Source organism: Channa argus, chromosome 2, assembly GCF_033026475.1.
Source record: "Channa argus isolate prfri chromosome 2, Channa argus male v1.0, whole genome shotgun sequence".
NCBI classification, from domain to species: Eukaryota; Metazoa; Chordata; class Actinopteri; order Anabantiformes; family Channidae; genus Channa; species Channa argus.
Window position 1 is genome coordinate 31,327,680 of NC_090198.1, and position 24,600 is coordinate 31,352,279.

Here is a 24,600-nt window from a genome sequence, read left to right on the forward strand (position 1 = left end):
AGTTAAGTCACACAGCCTGCAGAAAACAAAAATGTGAAGCTTATCCTGCATGTTTTCACTTACAGAAATAAATGTGTACACTTTAGATTGTACTTTAAATTGTCATCTTATCCTATTACTAACTCTGATATTGGCTCTAGTGTTCTTGGTGCATGTCACTTAGCCTGAAATGATTTACTAGCTCACAGAAAATAAAAATAGTTCAACCAGTGAGTTTAGTTAGCACTTCTGCCAACACTCATTAAACATCCTTATTGTTGGGACCTGCAGGGTGTTTTGGAAGTTACACTAAAAATAGTTTATTGATGTTTATTGGCTCATGCTCAGTTTGGATGAATCTACACATTCCTATGAGAGTTCAACATTAGAAGTCAGTGAAAAGAGCTTAGATCCTTCTGCCAACATAGTAGCTTCATGTCTAGGCCTGTGTTCAGCACTGTGAATGGTTGTCAGACACAGTGTCAGTGAATGTAATTATCAGACGTGTCATTCATTATTTCATTAGCTTGTCCAGTGCAGGTTTGTGTTCTCTTGTGCATCGTGGTTGGTAGATGAATTGTATCCTCTTTTACTAATCAGCAGAATATGGGTATTGGTTTATGCTTAGTTCATATTCTGTATTAAGACAACACACCACCACAGTGCATCCACACCTGATCAGAACGTGTAATTCTGCTCCAACTTAGTATATGTGACTGACCAGCAACTCTGTTTTAGTCTGGATGGACAGATAACAATCTCTTTGTGAATTCAGGGGAAGTTTCATTGTCTGGAAGTAAAGCACTGTTTCGTTCTGTGGTTGTTTGCAGATCGGTTTAATGTGTGTTGGTCAGAAGCAGACCCAAAAACAACATCCAACCTGGAGAAAAATGTACTTATAAAGGTAAAAATCATGAACCAAACAATGATCTGAAAAGGATCAGACTATTGTTATGTAGCTGAAACAGGTGGTTGACACACAGATCAGCACTGATGAATTTGCACTGCAGACAGACTAGGTAAATCTAATGGTTTTGACGTTTATTACTCTATATGATACTCCCAAGGAGGTTATCTGTACAGACTCTGGACAGTTCTGTTGTGTATAATATCTGGTGTCCCGGATATAATTATCGTCTTTGTGAATGAAGTCTTATGAATATTCCTTAAAGCTGATGGAGTCGCACTGATGCTTTGTTAACTCAGTCTGACAGTAATGGAGCACAGCTGCGTCCTCTAACATATACTTTACTGAGCTCCCTGTGAGACGCTGCTTATTATTCATTCATTCTGATTCCCCATCAAGTCTTTTCCCCCGACATACCCCAGGGTCCCTCTGTGCAAACCTTTAAGGTCAAAGTTCACTGATGTTTGGAGGACCACCTGCTACTTGGCATTAGCAGATACAGTAACAGCATATCAGTATGTTTCCAGGTTGGTCCAATGTTAAACAACTTATTCACTTTTATAAAATTATAAAACTACACATTAAAATGCAGACACACATTATGGTATTCCTTGACTTACCCAAAATTTGTTATGTTAAAATATACCAAAGAATTTAGGATGGAAACCATTTAATGATCACTCTGACCTTCTTTAACTTAATTTCTCCTGCAGGACAAAGGTTGGTCAATTAGTGTGCATGACCTGTGCACCACAGTGCAATTTGGTGAGGGTCTGTCAACTAGGAAGCAACACACACAAAGCAAAGTAAATGCTTTTCCTTTTTGTTTTGTTTAGCTTTTGTTCTTTTGCCTGCAATATTCTAATTTTGCTTCTTAATGTTTCTGCTTCTTTGAGTGTTCATGTTCCTTTTCTTTGCCTTTCATTATAATGAATGCATGGTACTCCATTTTTTTTTAAATCAAAGTGCTACTTCTTATTTTCTAATGAAAAAATATTAATTTTCTAATAGTAGGGCAATGTACACTGCATCTTTAAAGCATTTGTTCTAGGTTGAAAACGACCTCCTATATTCACATTTAAATTTGTTAAAGTACTTATTCCAAATAAATATTATTCTTGAGAAAATACATTGTGGTCAAAAGAAGGCTCACAGACTAAACATTAGCCTTCACTCCACTATCACCCAGGACAAACCGGTATTTGTAATGTAATCTATGTAATGTTATAAGGGTTACTTACCTTTCTCCTTATAAACGAAACAGGGTTTGTTGGTCGCGTAGTTAAGTCCTGTGTAACAGATCTGATGAACAGAAGTCAGATTGGTCCCAACAGGGCTAGTAACAGCAGGACTCAGCAGAAAAGTGGATTTCCAGCCCTCAGCACACACTGCCAACAGGATTTATGTCTATATCCCTCACAGCTGGTGTCTAATGAAATAAAAACACCTCTCTGCTTTTTCTAAAATGTAAAGATTCTGTTCTCCATGGTGTCTGCAAATTTTTTAACCCACTAGTCCATTTAATAGCTTTGGAGACCACACAGCAAAGTTTCTAAAATAGCTGAACACTGATCTGAAAATAAGCACTCATTCCTAAGAAAATATGCAGATAAATCTTTTAGACTTTAGAATTCTTTTCAAAGGGTTCAGTTTTTGTCCAGTGTCATTAAAAGCCTGTTGATTGTTATTTTGTTCAACCTCATTTTAGATACTGTCTATAGTCAGCTGTTTTGTGCAGCAGCCATTCCATCTAGCTGTGGTTAAAGTAGTGTCAATGGAAACATTTCCATGTGTTTTCAGTTTGTGTGGAGAAAAAAAAAATCAGTACAAATCACTGTAAAATAGCTATTTCTCAAACAGCAATTGAATAGAAGTTATAAGGGAACGCTGACCCAAACACTTAATTTTCTGTCTCCTTTAAAATTCGATAATCAGCAGGAAATTAAAAACAAATAGACACACCCTTTGTACATTTACATACAGATGTGATAAAAGAAACTTCATGTTTGGCTTCTCTTCCTTTTTACTTCTACTGCTGCTTCATGTGTACTGCTGCTGATTGTTTCACAGCCTTTATTTCAGCATGTAATCGCAGAGCTAATAAGATTGGGGTGATGCAAGTGGGAAATAAACGGATTGTCGTGCATTGGTGCAAACCTCTACAGAGGAGTTCACCTTCAATGTTCTGCAGGAATAATATTCCTAAAGTACTTTTATATGAAGTTGGCTTGGCTTGATGTTATTAGATTCAACCTCAATTTTCAAATTAGTGTTAATTAGTTTTATTAGCCTGTTAATACAAATACAGCCAGGCTTGAAAACATGAAAAATTATCCTATTACTGCGAGTAAAAATGAAATATTTAAACAATAAAGTTCCTTCCCCATCTCTGGATAAAAATTTAAAATTAGATAATTTTCTTGTCCACTAAATCAAAATGAGCTTTATACTCCAAACAGCCTACTAACAAAGAGTCGCCCGTGTTCTCAGACCAGCTCTCACTGGGCTATTTAAAGATTTGATCTGCTGTCCAAAGAATGTGCTGTTCACTGCTGCCAACACCTACGGTCTGTGTCTGTTACCAGCTGTTAGGTAAACTCAGAATGTCCGATAGAGACTCACGCACTCCAACAAGAGAGTGAGAGCGCGAGGGGTGGAGCCGTGTGGGGCTGCAGTCTCTGTGAACACATGCTGGAGCTGCACTCTCAACTGTCACGGCTCAACTACGCTCCAGCAGAGGTCTAAAGCATTTTTTTTGCCCATGGGCATTTTGGAATACTTTACTTTTGTGAAGAGACGAGCAAAGTGGGAGTCATTCTTTGGTCACACAGGGTGAGTGCGGACAGCTGCTGTTTGATGGTCTGACTGTTTTATCTGCAGGCTAAGGAATAAGAGTTACATTTACTCTGCACTGCAGAGATGCTCAAGATGAGGTTTTGGTAATTGATAATTTATTTTGTTAGTCCTGCAATATCAGGTAATATGTAAAAGGGGACATTCAGGCAACTAAATGTTTAACTTGTGTAAACATGTTCAGAATACATGTGGCTCACTCAGCAGCAGCTGAGGGTCTTTTACAGTTTAGCTCATTTTGTTTTACAGCTCTCTAAGCTGAAAAACAACTGGAGAGATTATAAAAAAAAGTTTAGTCCACAGATGCATGAAATAATCTTGATGTTTGATGTTGATTTTGAATTTTCAGCACCTGCAGTTTGAAGTTTTAACTTAATCCAGTTGTAGAAATATTATTTTTTTATACTAAAGGTCAGAATATCTGTTCAATTTGAAGCCTGAAGGGAGACAAAGTGGCTCAACAATCTCGTGGAGACAAGATGGAGGCACGTGTGGCAGCTAACCCATTAGGTTCTGGGTATAGATCAGTTTTATGAAGGAGAGGGGCTCAAGGATTTTTTGACACTGTTTTCGTTTTATTTTTATTCAGGCATGTCTCAGTGGTCTTTGTTTTTATATGGAAATGAGCTAAATGTTGCTTCTGTATTTGATTTGTGTATCTGATCTCTGCTCAGAAGAAAACTGCTTTAGTTTCATCGCAGTCGTTTAGTGTTTGTTGTTGTCACATAACCAGATGCTTCGACTAACCCATCTGTTAATTTTCCTGAATTACTAATTACCTGACTGGACTGAAAATAAAACACACACAGTCATTATTCCAGGTTGCACGGCTGCTGCAGATGTGTACATGTCTTTCTTTGGCTGTAAGGACAAATTTCAGTTCAGTACTGTTGATGTGAGAACATTTTGCCCAGTCCACACACCCTCAGAGGTTAAAGTGGAAGTGAGGATATGCATTATGCCTGTGGAAATCTTCACACATGAGAAAAAGAAGAGTATGTGTTTGTGTAAGCAATACGAAAACTATGCTGCATTTTTTCGAGTTCCAATCCAGTTTATAAATCAATCCCTCTGTGTTCCACCCTTGTGTACGACATTCATTAATAATCAAAATCATTGAACTTTTGAACTAAATTGAATTAAGAGATCAGTTCAGATATTCAGTCCTCTTGTCTTCAGGTTTTTGTATTTTCTCTTCTGATTAGCTAGTGATGGCCTGCTGTGTGTCCATTGACCTTCATTTCACCTCATGCTCCCACTAATGCGTCAGGACCGTATCCGCGGTTGTTCTTATCAGTAAGAGAGCAGCCAGCAACCACCTGTCAATCATCAGACTTTCTATCTGCCTCAAAATTCTATTGATAATATTCAAAGATTTCCTCTGTTCTATTTTCACTAAATTTCCACTCTATTATTAGAGAGGTTGAGACTATGATGTCTCCTGGATTACTAATACTGACTTTGTTTTTCTTTGGAGAAGTTGATGCTGATAAAACGAGAGTTAGCTGGTCGTTATTGAAATCATGATTCAAACTACTGCTACTTAGGCCTCCTGCTGCTTCGCTGAACCAGAGGAATAGACTTTTAGAGTAGAATGTAGAAGATGATGTTCTCCTTTCTCCAGATTGAGTTGTCAGCAGCGACTGGGGCTGATGTGATGTATTAATCACCCAGGTGTGAGAACCACTCTAAGCTCATTGATTGGCGCTGTGACAGAAGAGCGGTGAGAGTCTCCTTCTGATGTTCCATACAGCCTCATACATGCTGAGACACTTCTTTGACCTGGCCTCCATAGTGAAATCAGAAGTTACCTGATAATCACATTGAAACTAAGTCAAAACATATTAGTAAATGACATATGAGTAAAAGTGTTTGTTGGCATTTTATCTTTTCCACAGTCTTTTGTTTAATGTTTTTTATGGTTTTTATTTTATCTGCTTCTGTTGTGCTGCGTCCATTTTACAAAAGTACAGGGAACATTTATTGGCTGCACATACACACTAACGATCAGCAAGCTTTTTTGCACACACAGGAGTAGTTAATGGGGCCTCTCAGGAATTTGCTAACTGGGAATGTCCTCATTGCCTCATTGTTCTGTATGTGAGGTACCAAACTGGCGAGGAGTAGTCAGAGTTGAGGTTTCTCTGGACCATCTCCAGAGGTAGTGATGGAGGCAGGGTGATTCACTGCCTCTGTGATTGTCCTTTGTGTAAATGTCATTTTATTTTGAGAACAGCTACTAGTGTTGTTTTTCCTAAAAGTCTCTCCCTCCTACAATGGAGTAGAAATAGAATTTATCACATGACCCACTGACTCTCTGAATTTCTGTCAAATTTGGATTTTGATACAAAACCTGTTTCAAACCAACCTGCACCCCCTTTAATTTTATTAAATTCACATCCAATAAACATAATTTACTACTTGTCAGAAACACATTACTCAGCCGTAAAAACAGTTAAGGTTACAGCTGTTTATTGTGTACCACTATCCTGCAGCTCCTCTGCCTACTGTTCCTCTGTCTTTTGGCTTAAGTGAAAGCCTGTTAATCAAGTTGATAGGGTGACTCTAGCAAGTCGCCCTCACGCCCCGCAACACTACAGAATCCAGTTGCTAAAAAGTGATGTGGTCCTTTCCGTGATCACAGTTTAGTGGTTTCAATTTTGTATGAAGCTGCTGACAACAGTTCTTTTAGCATAATGATGGGTGATGAGGAACAGTTGCCTTGACTCTATTTAAAGTGAACAGAATCCACTTATCTAAAGCTCTGTTGTTTGATCAGTTTGATCATTTTTGATCCTGTGCTTTGTAGATTAACCAACATGTAAAAATGAAAAATTACAATATTATGGTGTGGACATTTCTTTAACATGACTAACCGTAAAAAGCTTTGGAATGTGCTAAACGTCAGATTAATGATAAATTGTAGTAGAAGAGTTGGAGCAGAGCTTGGTGTGTGTAAAGTGGTCTTTGATCACTTTGTGTGAGTCACTGAGTCACTAATGTTTGGTCAGCCTGTGTTGTCTGATCTTATCCAGTGAAAGCTCTGAACTTCCTGCAAGGAGTGAATACTACAGACAGTCATTCACTGTTATCTCGCTGTGTAAACTAAGGTATTGAATCACTGACACTGAATGATCTGCTTAGGTGTGTTTGCTGATTGGATGTGTACACAGCCTTATGGTCAGGTGACACTGTCATGGTGGAGATAATAAAAGAAATGGTGTCTGGCACAGTGTGTTATTACTTCCACCAGGTGCTGCCAGAGTAACACATTTTCCTGATTCAGTTGTAAATTAAACTGCAAACTTAGACTTGGAGCTAGTAACATCAGCTTTGTTTATCTAAATGAAGCTGATTGTTTCTCACACAAGTAATTTCCAAACCTGTTGTTTTTGCTCTGACAAAACAACACAATCTGCCTAAGAGTCGACTGGTGGAGTCCAGCCTCTTTAGATTTTTTTTTTTAACCATTTCCAGGCTGGTGAGCATAAACGACTCTTCTAATTACTTCAGGTATCTCCTTTCTCCAACCTGTGTTGTCAAGATTAGATTGTAATAATTAAGACTAATTATTACACTTTCCTGTGAAATGAAGCTTCACATACTGTGGCCCCACAATGATTTGTAAGTTTTCACACTATAAAATTATAATTGAATTCTAATTTGTTTAATTTTGTTTACTTAATTTAGTTTTAGAACGTGTGTCCAGTTTGAACCCTGCTGGAGAAAATAAGGCAGCAGTCACAGCTAGAGACAAACCGCTGGTCTTTTACTGCTGCCATCATCACAGTGAACTAACCTCTGGCTTTGCAGTTGGAGATGCAGATAATGTGGCAGCAGGGGGCCAGTGCACTGCACCAGACCAATTGTCCAGTTGGCTCTGTGTCTGGAAAATGATTTGAGCTAATTGAAGGTCTGTTATCTTTGCTGTTTCCTCTCTCTGTGCACAGTACAAAACAAGTATATGATGTGACTCCAAAGAAAACCAAGAGGTCTCTTAAACAAAGTCAAAACAATAAAAAAAGGCACCTCGTAAATGCTGGTAGGGCAAGCAAAAATAGTCCTCTAGTTGAATGATTGCGGATAGTGTTCTCCTGGACAGACCTAAAAAATGGTTATCCGCACAAGTACTGTTTGTATACATAATCCCACAATATCAATTTTGTAAAATTAGTGATTGTATTGTGGGGAGAAATTATGCTATATTGTGGAGGATATGATGCGGTATCCAGGCTGGTCTGGAGAAGAAAATGTTCAGAACAGACATTTCAGTTGTTGTTTATATGATGGGTTTGAAAAGCCGCTACTTAAGGAAACTAATCTGCTTTTTAGGGAAGAAGCACGTAGGGTAAAACATTCATCTAAATCATCCTGCTCTTTTTTTATAGAGTGCACTGAAGCGACTGTTAAAAGACCTTAACAGCAGGCCACTTTCCTTCCTAAATTCTGTAGGAATTCCTCTTCATCTGTTGTAATGTTTGCACTTTAAGGATGTATATTTAAGGGTTATTACACTAATGCACAAATCCTTTGGAGGTTATTTCAACTAGTGTCTGCTGTGTTTTCTTCTCAGAATAATGCTTATAAGGAAAGTTACTCTTTGTGTTCCTCTTTAAGTTAAACTATGTGTCAAAGGGGTACTTACTGTGATCTGCTCCAACATGAATCAAGCTGCTGTAAGACAACATGCCGCCAGCAGAGAGAGACATAGGGGTGATGTGAGGGGGAGGGATTGACAACTTGTGGGTGGGGCTTAATTTGTGGGAAGCTGGACCATGAGTTAGGGCAGAATCAGATCTGATGGGACACTCGCAAAGCACGGAGGCAGATCAACAAAGGTAGTTGAAATGGTCTCTAAGTGGAATATACAGCTGCTGCCAACACACCACACACACTATGGTAAGATCACCAACACAAACACACAATAATATATATATAGACACACACATACTGAGGCTCCTACTGTTGCACATGTAGTCTATGTGTATGTGTATGTTGGAGGGTGAGCGTGGGGGAAGCAGCAGAAGTGTAGGGTTTCCTCCAAGGTGTGTTCTTCAAACATTTGTCCTGAGGGGGGTGTGTGTCTGTGTGTGTGGGTGTGTGTGTGTGTGTGTGTGTGTATAAATAAAGCCAGTCAGTCTGAATCTCCAGCTTTTCAGTGTTTACTAAGATTAATGCAAACTTTTCTCCAGACTGATGTAAACATTTAAATTTTAACCTAAATGGTAAACAAAGACATTTGAAGTCTATGTGTAGCAGTTTGTTTATGTCTGTCATTGCTGTTTTTTCTTTAAACAGTAAGCTGTAACAACAGACTGTTTCAAATTGTAAAGAAACTTGTGGATTTAAACCTGAGTAAGATTTCACTTCTGTATTTGACAATGCACATCGTCCTCTATTAGGCTGGACATAGATACATGTTTCAATGCTGCTGTGGTCTGTCAGACCTATAAATTTGGCCTGGATTAACTCAGAAACAGAATCTGGTTTGGACTACGGTAGTGGATTCAGGTTTCATGTGGCCATTGTTCATCAGGTTAAATACCTTGTATTTTTGCGTTTCTCATTTATAGTGACTGTGACTGGGAAATGTCCTGTTTAGCTAACAGTAACAGTTTACCTACCAGCTTTTAAGCAGTGAGCTTATCTGATTAACATGACCTGACTGAGAACTGGATCACTGGTGCAGAGCTGAACTATTACTAACAATGAATTTGCAGCATGCAGTGCTTCTTTTCATTTTTTCATTCATTGGGTGATCACAGTTTGAAGGCAAGATGGAGAATGTGTTCATTTTTCCAGAAAGGCCTTCATCTCTAAAGGAAATAAAAAAACATTTCTGCTTCACAAATTGAAAGAAAAGATTAAGTGGAGCATCACAAACCATTGCAGTCAAACAGGTTTTAGTCTCAGGATTTAAAACTAAACACTGACCTGAAATTGAAGGTGAAATACAAATGAATTCACCTGACTGTGTCCATCAGATGTAGCAAAGCTTTTATGTAGCTCTGCATAGTTTTATAAATCAGTGAACAATAATAAAGGATGGTTTGTGTCTACAGCTTGAAGTTACATAATACAGGTGTGAATCCACATGGACCACAAATGACTCCTCATCCAAGCAGGGAAGTAACCTGTGATCTAGAACATGGATGGATTAATTGTAAATAAATATTTTAACATTTTCTGTGCAATGTCACAGGAATCCCGTGCTTCATTATTTATTGTTTATTTTCCCTTAACCATCGTGAGGCTATATATACAGAAAACAATTCAGTTTTAGCATTTTATGGATTTAGTTGTAGGTGTATGAACCATCCGGGGATTCCTGTGTTTTTAAAAGATAATTTGATTTCTAATCTAGAAATAGTTCAGTTTCATGTCACTGCATATTGTTTGTAAATCCTTAAATTCAGGTTATGTCCAGATTTATGTGAAAATATCACACTGTGACCAGAAGATGCTACAGTGAGTGTGAAAAGTCAGAGCAAACCATATATAAACCATGTACATTGCACCAGGCTAAATTGTTGTACTATATTGTGTTGGCAACTAAGAAGACAGAATACCTGTGGCTGTTGCTTATGTATCACCACTTCAATGTGTATCATCTCTCATAGCTGTTGTTGCCATGGATACTGTGTGTGATTGTACATACTCAGGTACTGGGTGTGTTGTTTCATATAAAGGTGACATGATACTGAGGTTGAAAAAACCCGCTCAGGCATGTTGGAGAATCAGGAGAAAAATCATTAGAGACGACACAATGTTCATGTTTTATCTAGTTTTACAGTTTTTGTTTTATGTCCAATATGAGCTTTGTTGTGCAGTCAGTTACAATTATCTGTAGAGATGTAATGAGATAATCATTTTGAGCCCATTAGGCTGGTTCCTGTTTGAGATGTGATGAAATGGTAAATTAAGTATCTTGAGTTTTTTGCATGAAACAACCAGTAAAAACTGCCAAAACAACATCTGAACAATGATCCGCTGTGGCGACCCTAAATTCATGGGATAAGCCGAAAGGACTTATTTTTTCATTTTTCATTTTTCAGACATTTTATAGACAAAACTCTGTTCTCATTCTTTTCTTGTTTCCTGTTTCCCTATTTGTTCTCTAAAGCACTTTGGAACAATTGTTGTGTATCAGAAAATTAGTAGATTTAGTGATAATAATTGCATGGTATTATGTACATAGTTGTTTATTAAAGCCCTATTAATAATTAGAATAAGCTTACTATATCTGAACAAGAGCCCAAAAGCTGAACATGTTTATGTTTAAATATAACAGAAAAGCAGTAGATAGTTAATGACTCTGATACCGTGACATATTTGATATATTTATTTTTTTGCTACTGTTGATGACTCAGTCAATCTACATTTCAGAATAGTTTCTTAGTATCTGATTGACTTTCTGCGAAACTGTGCATCACTCAGGTCTCTGAGGTTTTGTTGTCAGCTTTGTTTAGACATGGTAATATACAAGCTGCTTGGGGTTAAACCTTGGTTGTTGTGTCTGTTTTTACTCATTCTGATGTCAAGTGTCCTGGCATTTGTTGTAAGTGACTTGCGACTCAGTGTGATGTTGCACCCTGATGTTCCTGATGTATGACTACCATTGCTGACCAGTTTTTTTGTAGCAGACGTCTTCAGTGACCTACAACCCTGTCCTTGTGTGATTGGAGGATTGTTCTATGCAGAATTGGACAAAATCTTAGTAAATGGCTACTTTTATAACACCTTTATCCAATGTGCTTTGCACTGTTGCTTCTCATTTACCCATTCACACACACAATCCCACACAGATGGCAGTGCTTGGCATGCAACGTGCTCACCGGGAGCAACTTGGGGTCCAGTGTCTTGCCCAAGGACACTTTGACCTCTTTACCATCTGAGCTACAGCCGCCCTACTAATAAAATCTTGTTTTTGTATCAAGATTTCTGGAAGGTCTTTGCTGGTGTTTTTTTGCTTGTACCTCATAGCAGGGTCTTTTTCTGCTAGTGGTGTGAATCCGAACTTCTGTGTGAATAATTTTAACAATTCCACATAGCATTTTATGGGCAACATATAACACATCAGAAAACAGACACATATTTCTGTGTATTTTATGCCTGGGTTGTAATCATGCAACATCTTGTGGTTTCAACTTCCAGTTTCTATTAATGGAAGTTATTTTCCCTTAACTTCCATTAACAACTGTAGTTATTGTAGATACAAACTGAGCTACATTGTTCTGTAGTTCCACTGAAAGTTTATTACAGTAGCATCCTTTTTACATCAGATCTGCATCCGAAAAAAACTCTTAGTTGCTCCAGCTATATCATCTGCAAAATCATCTGCAAAAAAGTTGAAAGAATGTTTCGACTTTTGCTACAACACAGCACATAATCCAGCAATACACTGTGCTGTGTTGGCTAATCTAGTGCATACACAAGCAAAGTCCTGGTTAGTTAGATTGTAACATTCATGGTTTATTTCTACTGTGTTCCTTATCATGTGGACAGATGATAAAACATTTGTTGTTGTGTTGCAGTGTATGGAAAACTTATTTTATCATCTGTGCCTTTAGCACTACCTCCATGCTTAAAGTTTTTTTTTAACAGGTTTCTGATTTCAGTTTTAATGCCCACTTGGAGGTAGTGTTACTGATTCCAACCTGTCTGCCATCCAGACTGTAAACAACTCCTCAATTATGTCAATATCAAAATGCAACCTGAAATGACCTCCCTTAAGTTTCCATGTGCCCTTGAGATGAAGAAGCAACTCAAAATATTTTCCAAACTGCTACAGCAGCTGGTGGAAGAATTGCTTCTTTGTGTTGCACATGGCCAGAAGTAGTGGTTGAATTAAAAAGCCTTTATCTGTGTATAATTTAATTCAAACTAACTGATGCCTGGCAGCGTAGCACTCTGTGTTTTAACTGAGAGACAAAGATAAGAGCAGAGGAGATGGAAGTAAGACATGTTCAGGCTCTTCCTCTCAAACTGTAAATCAGAGATGTTTAGACTTGTTAAGGGGCTGCTGGGCAAAAAGACAGAGGGAGGGGGACTCATGAAAAGCTGCAGGAATGTTCAGTTAATGGACTTTTGATGGATGGAAGCTGTGATATGGTTACGCTCAACGCAGGAGTAAAAAAACTAAATGCAGATAGTTAAATAAATTTTTGTTTTGTTATTACTAGTAAAAAAAACAGTTTAAAACCCTGAAATCCTAATTTAAAGTCAGAAATATTTTGCACACATTTCTTATAAGTAGCAGTAATTGGTTTAATGTTTCTAGTTTTCACTTATCTGGTGTTGACTCCACAGCAAAGTAGTTTTCAGTGTCCTGGGTGCCTTGGCTCGGTGAAGCTACTCATCTGCATTACATTTAACACACTAACCCACTCGGCATCACATGATGTCCTTATGGAAGCTGTTTTCAAGCTCTGTCTTGGGTCAGATGTCAGGGAAAGGAGCTCAGCCTTTGCACCTGCCTGCTACAACTCACCCAGAAATGCTTTTACTTTCTGGACCTGTCAATGCCAGGAAGTTTCCATTGTCCCTGGTGTTGAGTCCTGTGTTGCTGGGACAGGACAATCCCAGGGTAACTACAAAGTCTTGGTCATGGATTTCAGACATGGCAGCACAATGAACCAATGTTTCTAGAGATTTAGAGAATAATTCTGCCTGAAACACGACGCCTTGAACCCCTCTAACAGGGCGACTGTGGCGCAGGAAGGCAGAGCAGTTGTCCACCAATCTCGCAGTTGTTGGTTCAATCCCCGGCTCCTCTGGTCACATGTCGAAGTGTCCTTGAGCAAGACCCCAACTTAGTTGCTCCCGGAGAGTGTTGGCTCTCTGCATAGCAGAGCAGCATAGCAGCTCCCCCATCGGTGTGTGAGTGTGCGTGTCATTGTTAGTGCGAATGGGTGAATGAGAAGTAGTTTAAAGCAGTTTGAGTGCCAATAGGTAGAAAAGTGCTATATAAGTGCAGAACATTTACTCTAACGCTGGTGCGGTCTGAACATAGATTGTTACTTGATCAATAAATTTAGGTAGGCTTCGTATTTTTAAGCTGGTTTCTGTTTATGTTGACATCAGGGATTTCAGGTTACAAGTTTCAGATGTTTTTGAGCAGCAGCGTGATGTTGGGTATCAGTCACTCCTGTATTTATCACAGTAAAATAATATTCCTGCAGTACATGGTAACCGAGGAAAGGAACCTTGTTTAGTTTTTTCGACATTTTTGCTGAAATTGAAAGATTCTGAACTACCCATTCAACAAAGAGCTGATGTTTGGGGACTTGATCCAATACAAAATTTAATCACACAATCTGCTCTGACACACCAGTCTGAACACTGGATTGGTATTTGGGCTGACCCTGACCTTATTATCATGTGACTGATGCACAGTAAATACATTTTCTTCATCAGTCATCTTTCAGTGTGATGACCTATCTGGCCTCATTCTGCTTTGCTTAATTAGTTTCACTCAGTGAGGTAAACTACTTTAGAAATATAAGCACTAAGTGTTCCTAGGTCGATTCTCTCAGCAGCATTAGCAGGGATGTGTTGGATTTATTTTCTATAAATCTGTGTAATTTTTAGTTTATTATGAAAAGTGCCTCGAGGTGATTTGGATGTCAATTGGTACTCATATGAAATTAATTATATTGAATTGAAATGAAATAAAAAGAAATAAAATGAAATAAAATCATTCAATGGGTCTGCTGGATTGGTGTATTCGTGCTTCTAGAACTTCTTACTTAAGGTGTACTGCAGACTAAACATTGCTTCTTGTTCTGTACTATATTAACTAGTCAGAGCAGTGTTAATACTTAAGTCACTGTTGCTGCTGTCTGACACTGTGTTGTTGTTGTCTGGTGAGACTTAACATTAATTCTTCAGAATTCAGGGAAACCAAAAGCCCAACATTGAAAGTACAACTGTGATCTTTGAATTTCTCTGTTCATGATGGTCTTCAGCAGTGGTTTAGCAGCACATTTTGGGAATTAAGTTTTTCTGCTGCAAAAAATCCAGGGAGGCACCAGACACCAGTGTTTAGGGTTGTTGTGAAGAGAAATGATAGACTCCCGCTGTTATACAATGAACTGCTGAAGCGTATTTATGAAGGTGAAGATGTGATCAGGGCTAAGCTCAAACACTAGCTCCTTCAGTTTCATCTTGTTAGTTTGAACCTGAGGATGAGCTGTTTCAGCTCTTTTCTTGGAAAAAAGGCTTCCACCCAGGCTGCCATCTCCATTCTTGTCTCTTTTGATCATGATCCCCCCCCTTGAGTGTTCCTGCATGTGCAATGAGCCTCTCAGGTGTTGGAGATTTGGTAACAGCAAACTAGGTCTCAGAAGGACAGAGAATTGCTTCTTTATTTTTTTTAACAGCCGTCAGTTTAGGGACCTTGCAGTCAGGCTTTTTGTGTCTTGATCTGCTCTGCACAGCTGGTCTCAGCTTATTGAGCAGCACTAAAGTCACTCGGACTCTGGCAGCTTGTCAAATCTGAAAACGTTCAAATCTAATCTGCTGTTTTAGAAACTCTCACCATGTCAAGGTCATCGCTTTGCACTATCAGTCTTAGCACTTTGTAGCCCGCTTCAAAACCGCCGCTGATGTTTGGACATCTTTGTCTTTCCCTCATTCTGAGAGGTGTGTGTTTTGTGTGGGATGGATGGATACCCTCACCCTATCCACCCCTCCAGCCCCAGCTGCTACCCGCTTTCGTGAAGGTGTGAACTCCTATGAAAACACACCAGAGGAGGTAGAAACAAAGAACAGGCAGTGTGAAAATTGGGCGTAGGAGAGTTTGATTTGCACAGAGGCCCATACAGAGCTGCTTTCTGCAGACACAAGATGTTCACATTAAACTGTTTAAAATCTCTCTCTCTCTCTCTCTCTCTCTCTCTCTCTCTCTCTCTCTCTCTCTCTCTCTCTCTCTCTCTCTCTCTCTCTCTAGTTTTCTCCTCTGACATTTGTCCAAACTGTCCAAAAATATTGCTATTACAAACTGTGCGCAAAGACAGAAACTTTATTGGACGATGCTTTAATCTGATCAGTTAGGGAGGAAGCTGTGTACCAGGAAAGTTAACAAGACAAACGAAACATCCACAGTTCATCTCCCAGACAGGAAAGCTTATACCTCTCTCATCTGTGAAAAACTAAAAGACAAATACAGCTGTGTATCTGTAACATACCAGTTTCGTCTTCAGTTGTCTGTGGAATCCTCATAGCCTTTTATGCTGCCTCCTCTCACACCTTGCATTTTCCTGTGGTCAGTGTACTGTGGGGACTTTCAGCATAGGCGTACACACTCTCCATCTTTCAGAACTCATTCCTGCTTGTCAGTCACGGAGTCCGATAAGATCAGACAGGTGAAACCTTGATCCCTGTAGGGAGTCTGTCTTTCTGTCTTCAGACAAGCTGCAGCAGGTAACGGCAAGTAAAGGAAGAAGAGGAAACTGCTCTGTGAATGACAACAAATTTATCATAATTAAGAAATTTAAAATTGATTTTGGTATGAAACATCATTTTCACATGAGACATCATCTGATGTGTAGTTATTAAAAAAGGTTCTCTGTGTTTCATCTGTAAAATTGAAATTCCTCTGTGAGCTACAGCCACAATTCAGCACAGGTCATCAGATAATATAAGTGCCATGTGAAACAGTGTCTCAGTCAAGCTGGAGTTTGTCTACATTTTTCTTCAGCCTCTGAAATTAAGCTGTAGTGGGACTATTTATGATCAAATAAAGTCAGGAGGCTCTCAGCTTCTAGAGTTGTTCTTTTGCTTCATTTTATTTTTACAAAAGCCAAGTGTGTGTGTGTTTAAATAAATGGTAATCACATCCAGTATTTTATTTTAACTCTTCATTTATCAGTCAGGTTAACCAAAGAACATAGTGAGTGGTGTTGGTATAGTCAGTGATAGTGAAAACAGCGGATTCATAAGGTGATTAGCAGGGCTGCATGATGCTGACTAAAATATGAATCATAGCTCGTAGAGTGTCCGGAATATGTCCGTAGTGTCCAAAATATGCATTCATTTGTGTTTGTGATATAGTCCAAATATCCAACATGCATACCTGACAGACCATACAGTGCGTAATACTTGTCTCTTTTAGATCTCCTTTACTGTGTGGCAAAGGGACCGCTTGGTTTAATGCAGTGGATCTCCCTGCTTAAAAAACATGAATTGTGCACACAATTAGCAATTAAACAGACTTTGGAATGTCCTGGCAATTGGTCTGTATCACACTGTCCTCATCTCGTTTCCTCTTGTGTTGCTTTGACTATGTATAAAAACAGCCTTTTACCCTGTTGTTTCACAGACACCTGAGCTTTGTCACAATATATAAAGCAAAGTGTTCGAACTACTGAACTTCAGTTGAGTTTCTTAAACAGGGCGGACCATCAGTGGTCAGCCCATCTCTGCAACATAGAAGAGAGGTAAGTGGTTTTAACTCCCATCTGCAATCAACGAGAACAGATTAACTTTATGAGGTGAAGCTTTGAGCCGTGTGTGTGCTGTTTTTGGCTGTCAGTGATGAGTGACTATTGGACTGCTGAAAACTTCACAAAATGCACATGTGAGGACTGTATACAGAATAGTAAATGAATATCTAGTCCATTATTTGAAGAAGGGATACGGGACTGCGCCTGAGGCAGTAAATTTACATGGTAAATTCAGGTATTCGGTCTGCACAGACTTTTAAATTTGTACAGAAAACACTATTCTGTAGTAAGCCTTACTGCAGTGTTTTATTGCTGAGTTGCTGTTGTGAACGCTTTGATTCTGTTTCCACTGGATCCATTTAATTTCTGGTGGTGGAGACTGGTGGAAGTGCTGGATCATGATATTTCAGGTGATGAACCTGTATAGCTCAAAATATACATCACTGGGGATCTGCTGGTGTTTTTACATCAATGACAACTTACCAGGTTTATTCCAACAGCTCTTCATGCCAACTCTGAGCTCTGCCTTCAATAACTATACATGCCACCGGAGTATCATCACTGATCTAAGCACAGTGTCAATGGAACTGTCGTCCCTGTAAGCATTTGTCTGAACACAGTCTGAAGGTGGAATCACGCTTGTAGTTTAGCCCCATTTTAGAGAGAAAAGTGTGCTGTAGCTCAGTGTTTAAGCTTCTCATTTCAGTGTCTAAAAGTGCTAAAACCAACAGCTCCTTGTTTGTGAACAGGGTTGGGACCATGTATAACCGGTGGAGGTTCCAACTGTCCTGCTGGAGCTGATTTATAGTTCATTCTGTTTGCACCACTATAGGTTTACAGATGTTTTGTTCATCAGGTCATAATTATAGACCCCAAACTAACATTCTTTATTCATAACAGATCAAATCCTGATGAGCTTTAAGATGTTTAAATCTCTACAGTCCAAACTTATTCTTCTGAAGTCTGTACTTTTCTATCTGAACAGCAGCTGGCCTCATCTGTCACTGTTCACTTGTGGGGGGTGAAGGTCATGTCCCCTATGGGTCCTTCCCCAACAGAGTCATTCTGATTGGTGACTAAAAAGGTTGTGACCTCAGCTTTTAGGAACCACGACCCCTCTTTATGCTCTGGTTGTTTAAACATGTGAACAGCTTTGATATGGCCGACGAGGTTTGCCATCGGGAACTGGAACCTACCCCTTCTTTTCTAGCATCCCTTCAAACAGGGACACGAGAAGTAATACTTGAAATATTCCCCGATGAAGACCCCCTGTGAGATGCTAATGTCTTCAGCTGTGGTACCACAGAGTTCTTGCTGTGGTTCTGGTAAAGCTAGATAGATAGAGAGATAGAGAGAGAGAGAGAGAGAGAGAGAGAGAGAGAGAGAGAAACTTAACTAAAATGGTTTTACTAATGGTTTTACTAATCAGAGGGTTAGTACTAAATTGTAGGGAAAAAGGGACTACAATGGGCGTTTATTTCTTGATTGTAGGACATGCTGAACACTGACATTTTTGTGTTTGTGTGTGAGAGATACAGAATATTATATATCTATTGGGCTGTAGCGTCCTGTCTTCAGGGAACCTCACAGTGACCCTGTTATTTGCTACACCCTCATTCTCCACACCCAACAGGAACTGGTTTTTCCATCAGCAGTTGACTGAACAGTTGGATGGATGAATCATGGCCCTCCAGGGACTGAGAGAGTCTGCCACTGACTATTTATTAAACCAGCCTAACCTGAGAGATTGGATTAGTTTATTTTAAAGGCTCCATCTGGGAAATTAAACAAGAACCCTTTCTGTACCATGACCTCCACACTATCCACAGTGACACACCACCAGCTTCTGTTGTTTACTTTGGGGACTAAGCCACAATGTCATGTTATGGCCTTCATCTTCAAAACATGCAAGTAACCCAACACAATCTTGTATATTTTTTTCCCTTTTATAATTAATAATTATAATTAATTAAATTATTAGACTCAGAACATATTGTAACCGATAATGTGTAAGGTCATTGAAAGCATCTCCATCTTTACCAGCTGTAATATGGAAGTGGTGATCAGATTAATGCATGAAAAATTATATTTAAATAATATCTTATATACTAATCTTAATTAGACCATCTGCTCAAAGTGTACTTTAACTTTTGTTAGTATTTATTTGGTATTATTAGTTTTGTACTCTAATGTAGTCGTGGTTAATTTCTCTCAAACAGTTCTTATGTCCTTAGGCTTTCTTTTATCAAAGAATCAGGTATAGTCACAGAAAGCACAGGTTGCCGGTCAGAAGATGAACGAGACATCATGAATTAAAGTGACTAAAAACTCCTGATTTCTTTTTTTGACAGGAGACAGACCGGGTGTCTGAGTTGTCAATTTACACACAACAATACTCTTTGTTTTGTCTCAGGATCCCTCATAGCACAGTATCTCTTACATAACGAGGCATTACTGTATCTCAGTGGAGAAAAGCCCTCGCCTATTTAGCCTTGATCAAGTCTTTCTGGTCTCACCTGTCCTTGTTCATGCAGTAACCTACACTGAATAACACAACATGATTATGTGTAGTTTTTACCCCAGGCCAATAATAGAAGCTCAGGTTTGTTTACAGTGTTTCTATGCTTTATATTAGTCAGGATTATATGTTAACACTAGATTTTTTTGCCATTTCCTGATAAACACATAAAGATGAATATTCTCAGCTTGGATAAAGTTTACATTAATGTAGAGTGTGGGTTTTTCTTTTCTCTGCTCTGTCTGAAGACTTACCGGAAGAAGGACCTGACCCCTGACCTTTGACTTCCATATAATTAGCAGTTTGTTTTGTCAATGATGTGGAAAGTAAAGCTTTGTCTCGTTTGCATTCTGAATAAATAGAGGGAGCTACAGGGAAACCTTGAAGCTGAATAAAGGTCTTAAAAAATGTGTTTTATAACTGGTGTATTGTATGTCAGTGATAATGAAGTTATTATTCAGCAGGGACTCAGAGTGGGTGGCCCCTCGGTCTCCCATGGGAACCTCAGTCAGCCTGTTTTGATGTCCCCCCTTCTCCCCTGTCCTCATCCTCTCAGATCCAGGCAAAGCTGCAGTCTTAATTTTATTATCCTCACATTTGCTGTATAAACTAGTTTTGCAGCCTCTTGTGTTGCCACAGTTTGCTTTCCTTCAGAGAGCTGGATTTCAATGTCATTTCCAGCCACAAATCAAAAAGTCTGGAAGTTTCAAACAATCAAATCAACAATGAATTTACTTCTTGTTAATTATCTTCAAAAAGACCTAAATCCTTCCTCACTGTACTGATGAGCATCACATCTTTCTGTATAAACCTGACTATTCTGTTTTGATATATGTTTGTATGTAGTTTCAAACTCCTGTCCTTTTTCAAAATGTTTTTTCTTAAAAACCAAATAATCAGTAAAAAGTTGAGAGATGGAAGCAAAAAGTGATTTACTCAATTACTACTCTTGATCAAACCTGCTCCTGAGGAGGTAAGATTGTGGACCTGTTGCCAGAACATGTCTTATGAAGAACCAACAGGTTTAGGCCCTGTTTGTTTATGTTCCTGTTTACCTCACTGACTTGGCTAATTTAAGATTCAAAATTCAAACTTTATTGATTCCATAGGGAAATTGTGTTGCCTTGTTACAGCTACTCTCCATGTGAAAGTAGAAAATAAAGGGGGGAAAAAAACTTAAACCAAGACAACAAAAAAAATACAAACTACAGATCAGTAAAGTAAGAAGAAACCCAGCTAGAGGGGAAAAGATAAGTGAAATTGAAATAAAAAATGAAATAAAAACGATACTAATTGTGCATTTTCACCATTTACACCCCCTCCTTTTTAAAGAAGAGGGATGAGTTTAACGGTTTAATCGCCACTGGGAGAAAGGATCTCCTGTGGCTTCCCTGTGATCGAGCTCCTCTGTGCAACAAGCAGTGGAGTGGGTTCTGAGGGATTGTCCAGGATTCAGAAGAGTTTGGACAACATTCTTCTCTCAGCCACAACATACAGAGGGTCCAGCTCCTCCCCCAGAACCAGCCCTGTTTATTAGTTTGTCCCAGTCTGTTACTGTCTGCCATCTCCAAAGATGATGGAGCTGGTTACCACAGACTCATAAAACATACGCAGCAAGGTGCACACAGCTGCTCAGTACAACTGGTTGCTGGATGTTTGTTAAATCTGCAACTTGTCAAAACTGTCATAGGATTAATTTAGTACTTTTGATTCCTGTACATCCGTACAGTGCTGCCCAATTTTAGGCTGTGTTTAACATAGTGCCAAATATAGTGTCTGAATGTTGAGTGTGTAAATGTATCCACTATATAGTGCAGCAAAACTTCCACAGTGAAATTAAAAAAGTAGTGTATATGTACAATTTCTGCTATAAATCCTGCAATGCAGTGCAAGCGATCAGATAATTAGTCATATGGCTCAAACGGCTGTTCGTGATGACACAAGTCTCAGTTAATTGCTCAATGTTGAGTGAGCTACTTAGTGTACATTTATATAGAGAGTAGTGAATGAGTGAAGGGGTGGTTTCAGACAGCCTTAGTGTTTACATTTGTTCTCCAAAATCGTTTTTTTTAAATTTCATATTCACACTGAAGTATACCCTGGTTTGTTTGGGTGTTAGCCACTCTGCTTTGTTTACGTCACCAGTTTGAACTTGATGTCTGTTGCTCACCGGCCTTTCAGCAGACCCACCCCACCACCACAGTGCCATCGGATATCCTGCTGCTAATATTGGCCTCAGCTCTACATTTAGCTGCCAGTTGTTGTGTGTGAATCCCATTGGAGTCTCATCCAGAATATTCAGCTCAACACACGTTACTGGAACAGCACAGAGCCACTCTAAAGTACTTTACAGGCTGAATGTTAACTGATGAGTTAGTCACCTGTCATGGAGTCAGCCGCACTAAATTTGTTGGTCTGGGATTTTAGAGGTCACTCAGACAGCTCCAACACAAACTGCTGCTAAAACATGTTTTCATTTCTGTTTCTGCACCTTTTGAATCATCATTCAATATGTAAATTTAAGGCAGGCATTTCTAAATAAAATGCACATATATTTTCAAATTAATAAAATATAAACATACCATAATATCTAGTTTCTCATGTCTGCACATTTACAGCTCTGAGCTAACTTCTTACTTTGGCCCTTTTCTGGTTAAAACAACTCATTTTCACCAGCAGCAGATTGTAACAGCTAATGTAAATGTAGAGCATTAAACGGTTTTTCTACAGCACAGGAACATTCAGACTCATGTAACTGAATGGAAATACGTTGATTGACAGATAAATTGTGTTATTTAAATGAAAGACATTAGACCCTCCTCATGTCCTTGGTGATATCAGATTTGAAAATAGTAAATACACAGCTGTTATTCAGATGGTGAGCCTGAAAAAAAAAAAAAACGTGCAAGTCTGGTAACTGACAAATAGCTGGCTCACTTATTTGTCTTTCTTTACTTCAGTTGTGGTGACATGGTTTCAGATTAGTCTGATCAGCTCCAGTGTCCAGTAATTCTCAGATATATAATAAACTGGTGTCTCTCAAGTAAAAAGCCTTCTAAAGCATGATCTTGTGTTAATGATCACTGCTCCTCAGAGCAGAAATAAAAACTTATGGACAAAAACTTCCAGGTCAAGCAATGGTACTGTATCTGTACAGAGAGAAGAAGGGTAAAACAGAAAGTTTGCACTTAAATGTATGTCATCACACACACTCGCGAAACAGAGAGCTGTCTGGAGCCAGTCACCATGTGCAGGCTGATATTTTTATATGACCAGTCTCGACTGTCCTTAGACCAGTGCATCCAGTTACAGCCCTGGAGCAAACGGGGCCTCCCACCCACTGTTCCAGGGCCTGCAGGGCGCACCCTTAGCGGTTAGCCAAAAAATGTTGAACTTGTTTTTGACTGAGAGCACAGAACAAACACATGCTGATGAGAGGCGTGTTTGCTGTGTATGAGAGCAGAGTTCGTAGAGGCAATGACAGCTGACTGGGGACAATAAAGGAGATCACATGGACCTAAATGTGGAGATTAAAAATGCCAGTGAGGCTGCTGTGGCTGGTGTAAGGGACCAGTCATGCTGGGAACACTGATGGGTCAGTCTGCCCTACATTTTCACATCTGAGTCAGCTGAGGTTTGATGTGTTTCAGACACAGAAGACATGTTTTTAAGAACTGATATGACTCAGATCTCTGACTTTTTATTGTGTGAGAGGAATGTAATGAAGAGGTGTGGTGGTTTTAGCAACAGCAGCAGGATGTCCTGTAAACACACACGTTCTCAGGTGTTTGTTCTGGTTTGGCTTTTCACACTTGTAATACCTAACACGGAGGTATCTCAGCTTTGTCACACATGCTTTCACAACTCAAATATATTTCAATGTAATTATTTCACAAGTAACCCTGGCCTCTCTGAATTCTTTTTCATTCAGGACTCTGAATCTTTGGACCGGTGCATCCAAAACACACTGTCAGCCCTCTATCCTCCGTTTCAGGCCACGTCTTCGACTGTCCTCTGCCAGGTCCTCAATGTGGTGGAGAGCTGCTACCGAGGAGACGGACTCCACTACCTGCTTCACTTCCTGCTGCCTGCAAAGCAATTTTTACAGAACCTCCAGCAAGATACCTGTGTGAGTATCACATTCTGTCTGTAAGGGTTACACTCCAGGCTACATGTATGGAGGCAACATCTCATCTGTGTAGGTTATATGGTGTCTGTAAAGAGTATTTCCCGTCAATAAAGGCTATATCCCCAGAGCCTGAGCCGTGTATGTAGAGGCTGTGTCGTGTCAGTTCAGTCTTTCTCCTGTCTGTGAATGGTAAATGGTCTGCACATATATAGCACTTCTCTAACCTAGCCAAAGCGCTTTCTGCTGGTTTTCATTCACCTGTCTGTGCTCACAATCACACACTCACAAACTGATATCTTGTGGGGGCTAGGTCTCATTGGTAGAAACTACGTCCCATCCATAGATTCTAACAGAGAACAATGTCAGTGCTGTGTATGTGGGGGACCAGGTTGAGAACATACACTGCCAGCAGATCCTGAGCTGACTCCTGAGTTCACTCAGTCAGCTCAGCAAGTTTCTGTCCTTTGCTCTGTATATTGTGTTTGTTTTGGATTTGTTCTGTGCAGTCAAATATGATGTCAGATGGTGGAGGATACAATAACAAACAAAAAACCCTTTAAGAGATTATCACTGTGTTTGAGAGACATTGTGAGTCAGCATTCTCACTGATGAATCAAATAGACCACCACCTCTGCTCATGTCTGTTCTTGCCTATTGAACACCATGCATGATTGGCTGATGTGTCATGTTTTGTAAAGGTGACTGTGGGATCATCATTCACCTGGCTGCTGCCAAGCATCGCCCTTGCCCATAGTCAGACAAAGGACAC

General features: G+C 39.3%; 1 protein-coding gene across 9 annotated transcripts in view; it reads left to right on the forward strand.

The window, feature by feature from the left end:
* Positions 1-8,505: 8,505 nt before the first annotated feature.
* The window catches only part of plekhg4 (pleckstrin homology domain containing, family G (with RhoGef domain) member 4), a 47,287-nt gene continuing 31,192 nt past the window's right edge, over positions 8,506-24,600 (forward strand). For 7 of the 9 annotated variants that reach the window (XR_010912127.1, XR_010912125.1, XR_010912126.1 and 4 more), the window contains exons 1-2: positions 23,409-23,534; positions 23,634-23,831. Coding sequence is in view for 3 of the 9 variants with exons in the window: in XM_067492276.1 (XP_067348377.1) it covers positions 23,424-23,534; positions 23,634-23,831 (309 nt within the window). In the remaining 6 variants the exon portion in view is untranslated. Of the gene's footprint in view, positions 8,639-23,408; positions 23,535-23,633; positions 23,832-24,600 lie in introns of those variants that run through there. The other 2 variants (XR_010912129.1, XR_010912130.1) reach the window with 2 other exon arrangements.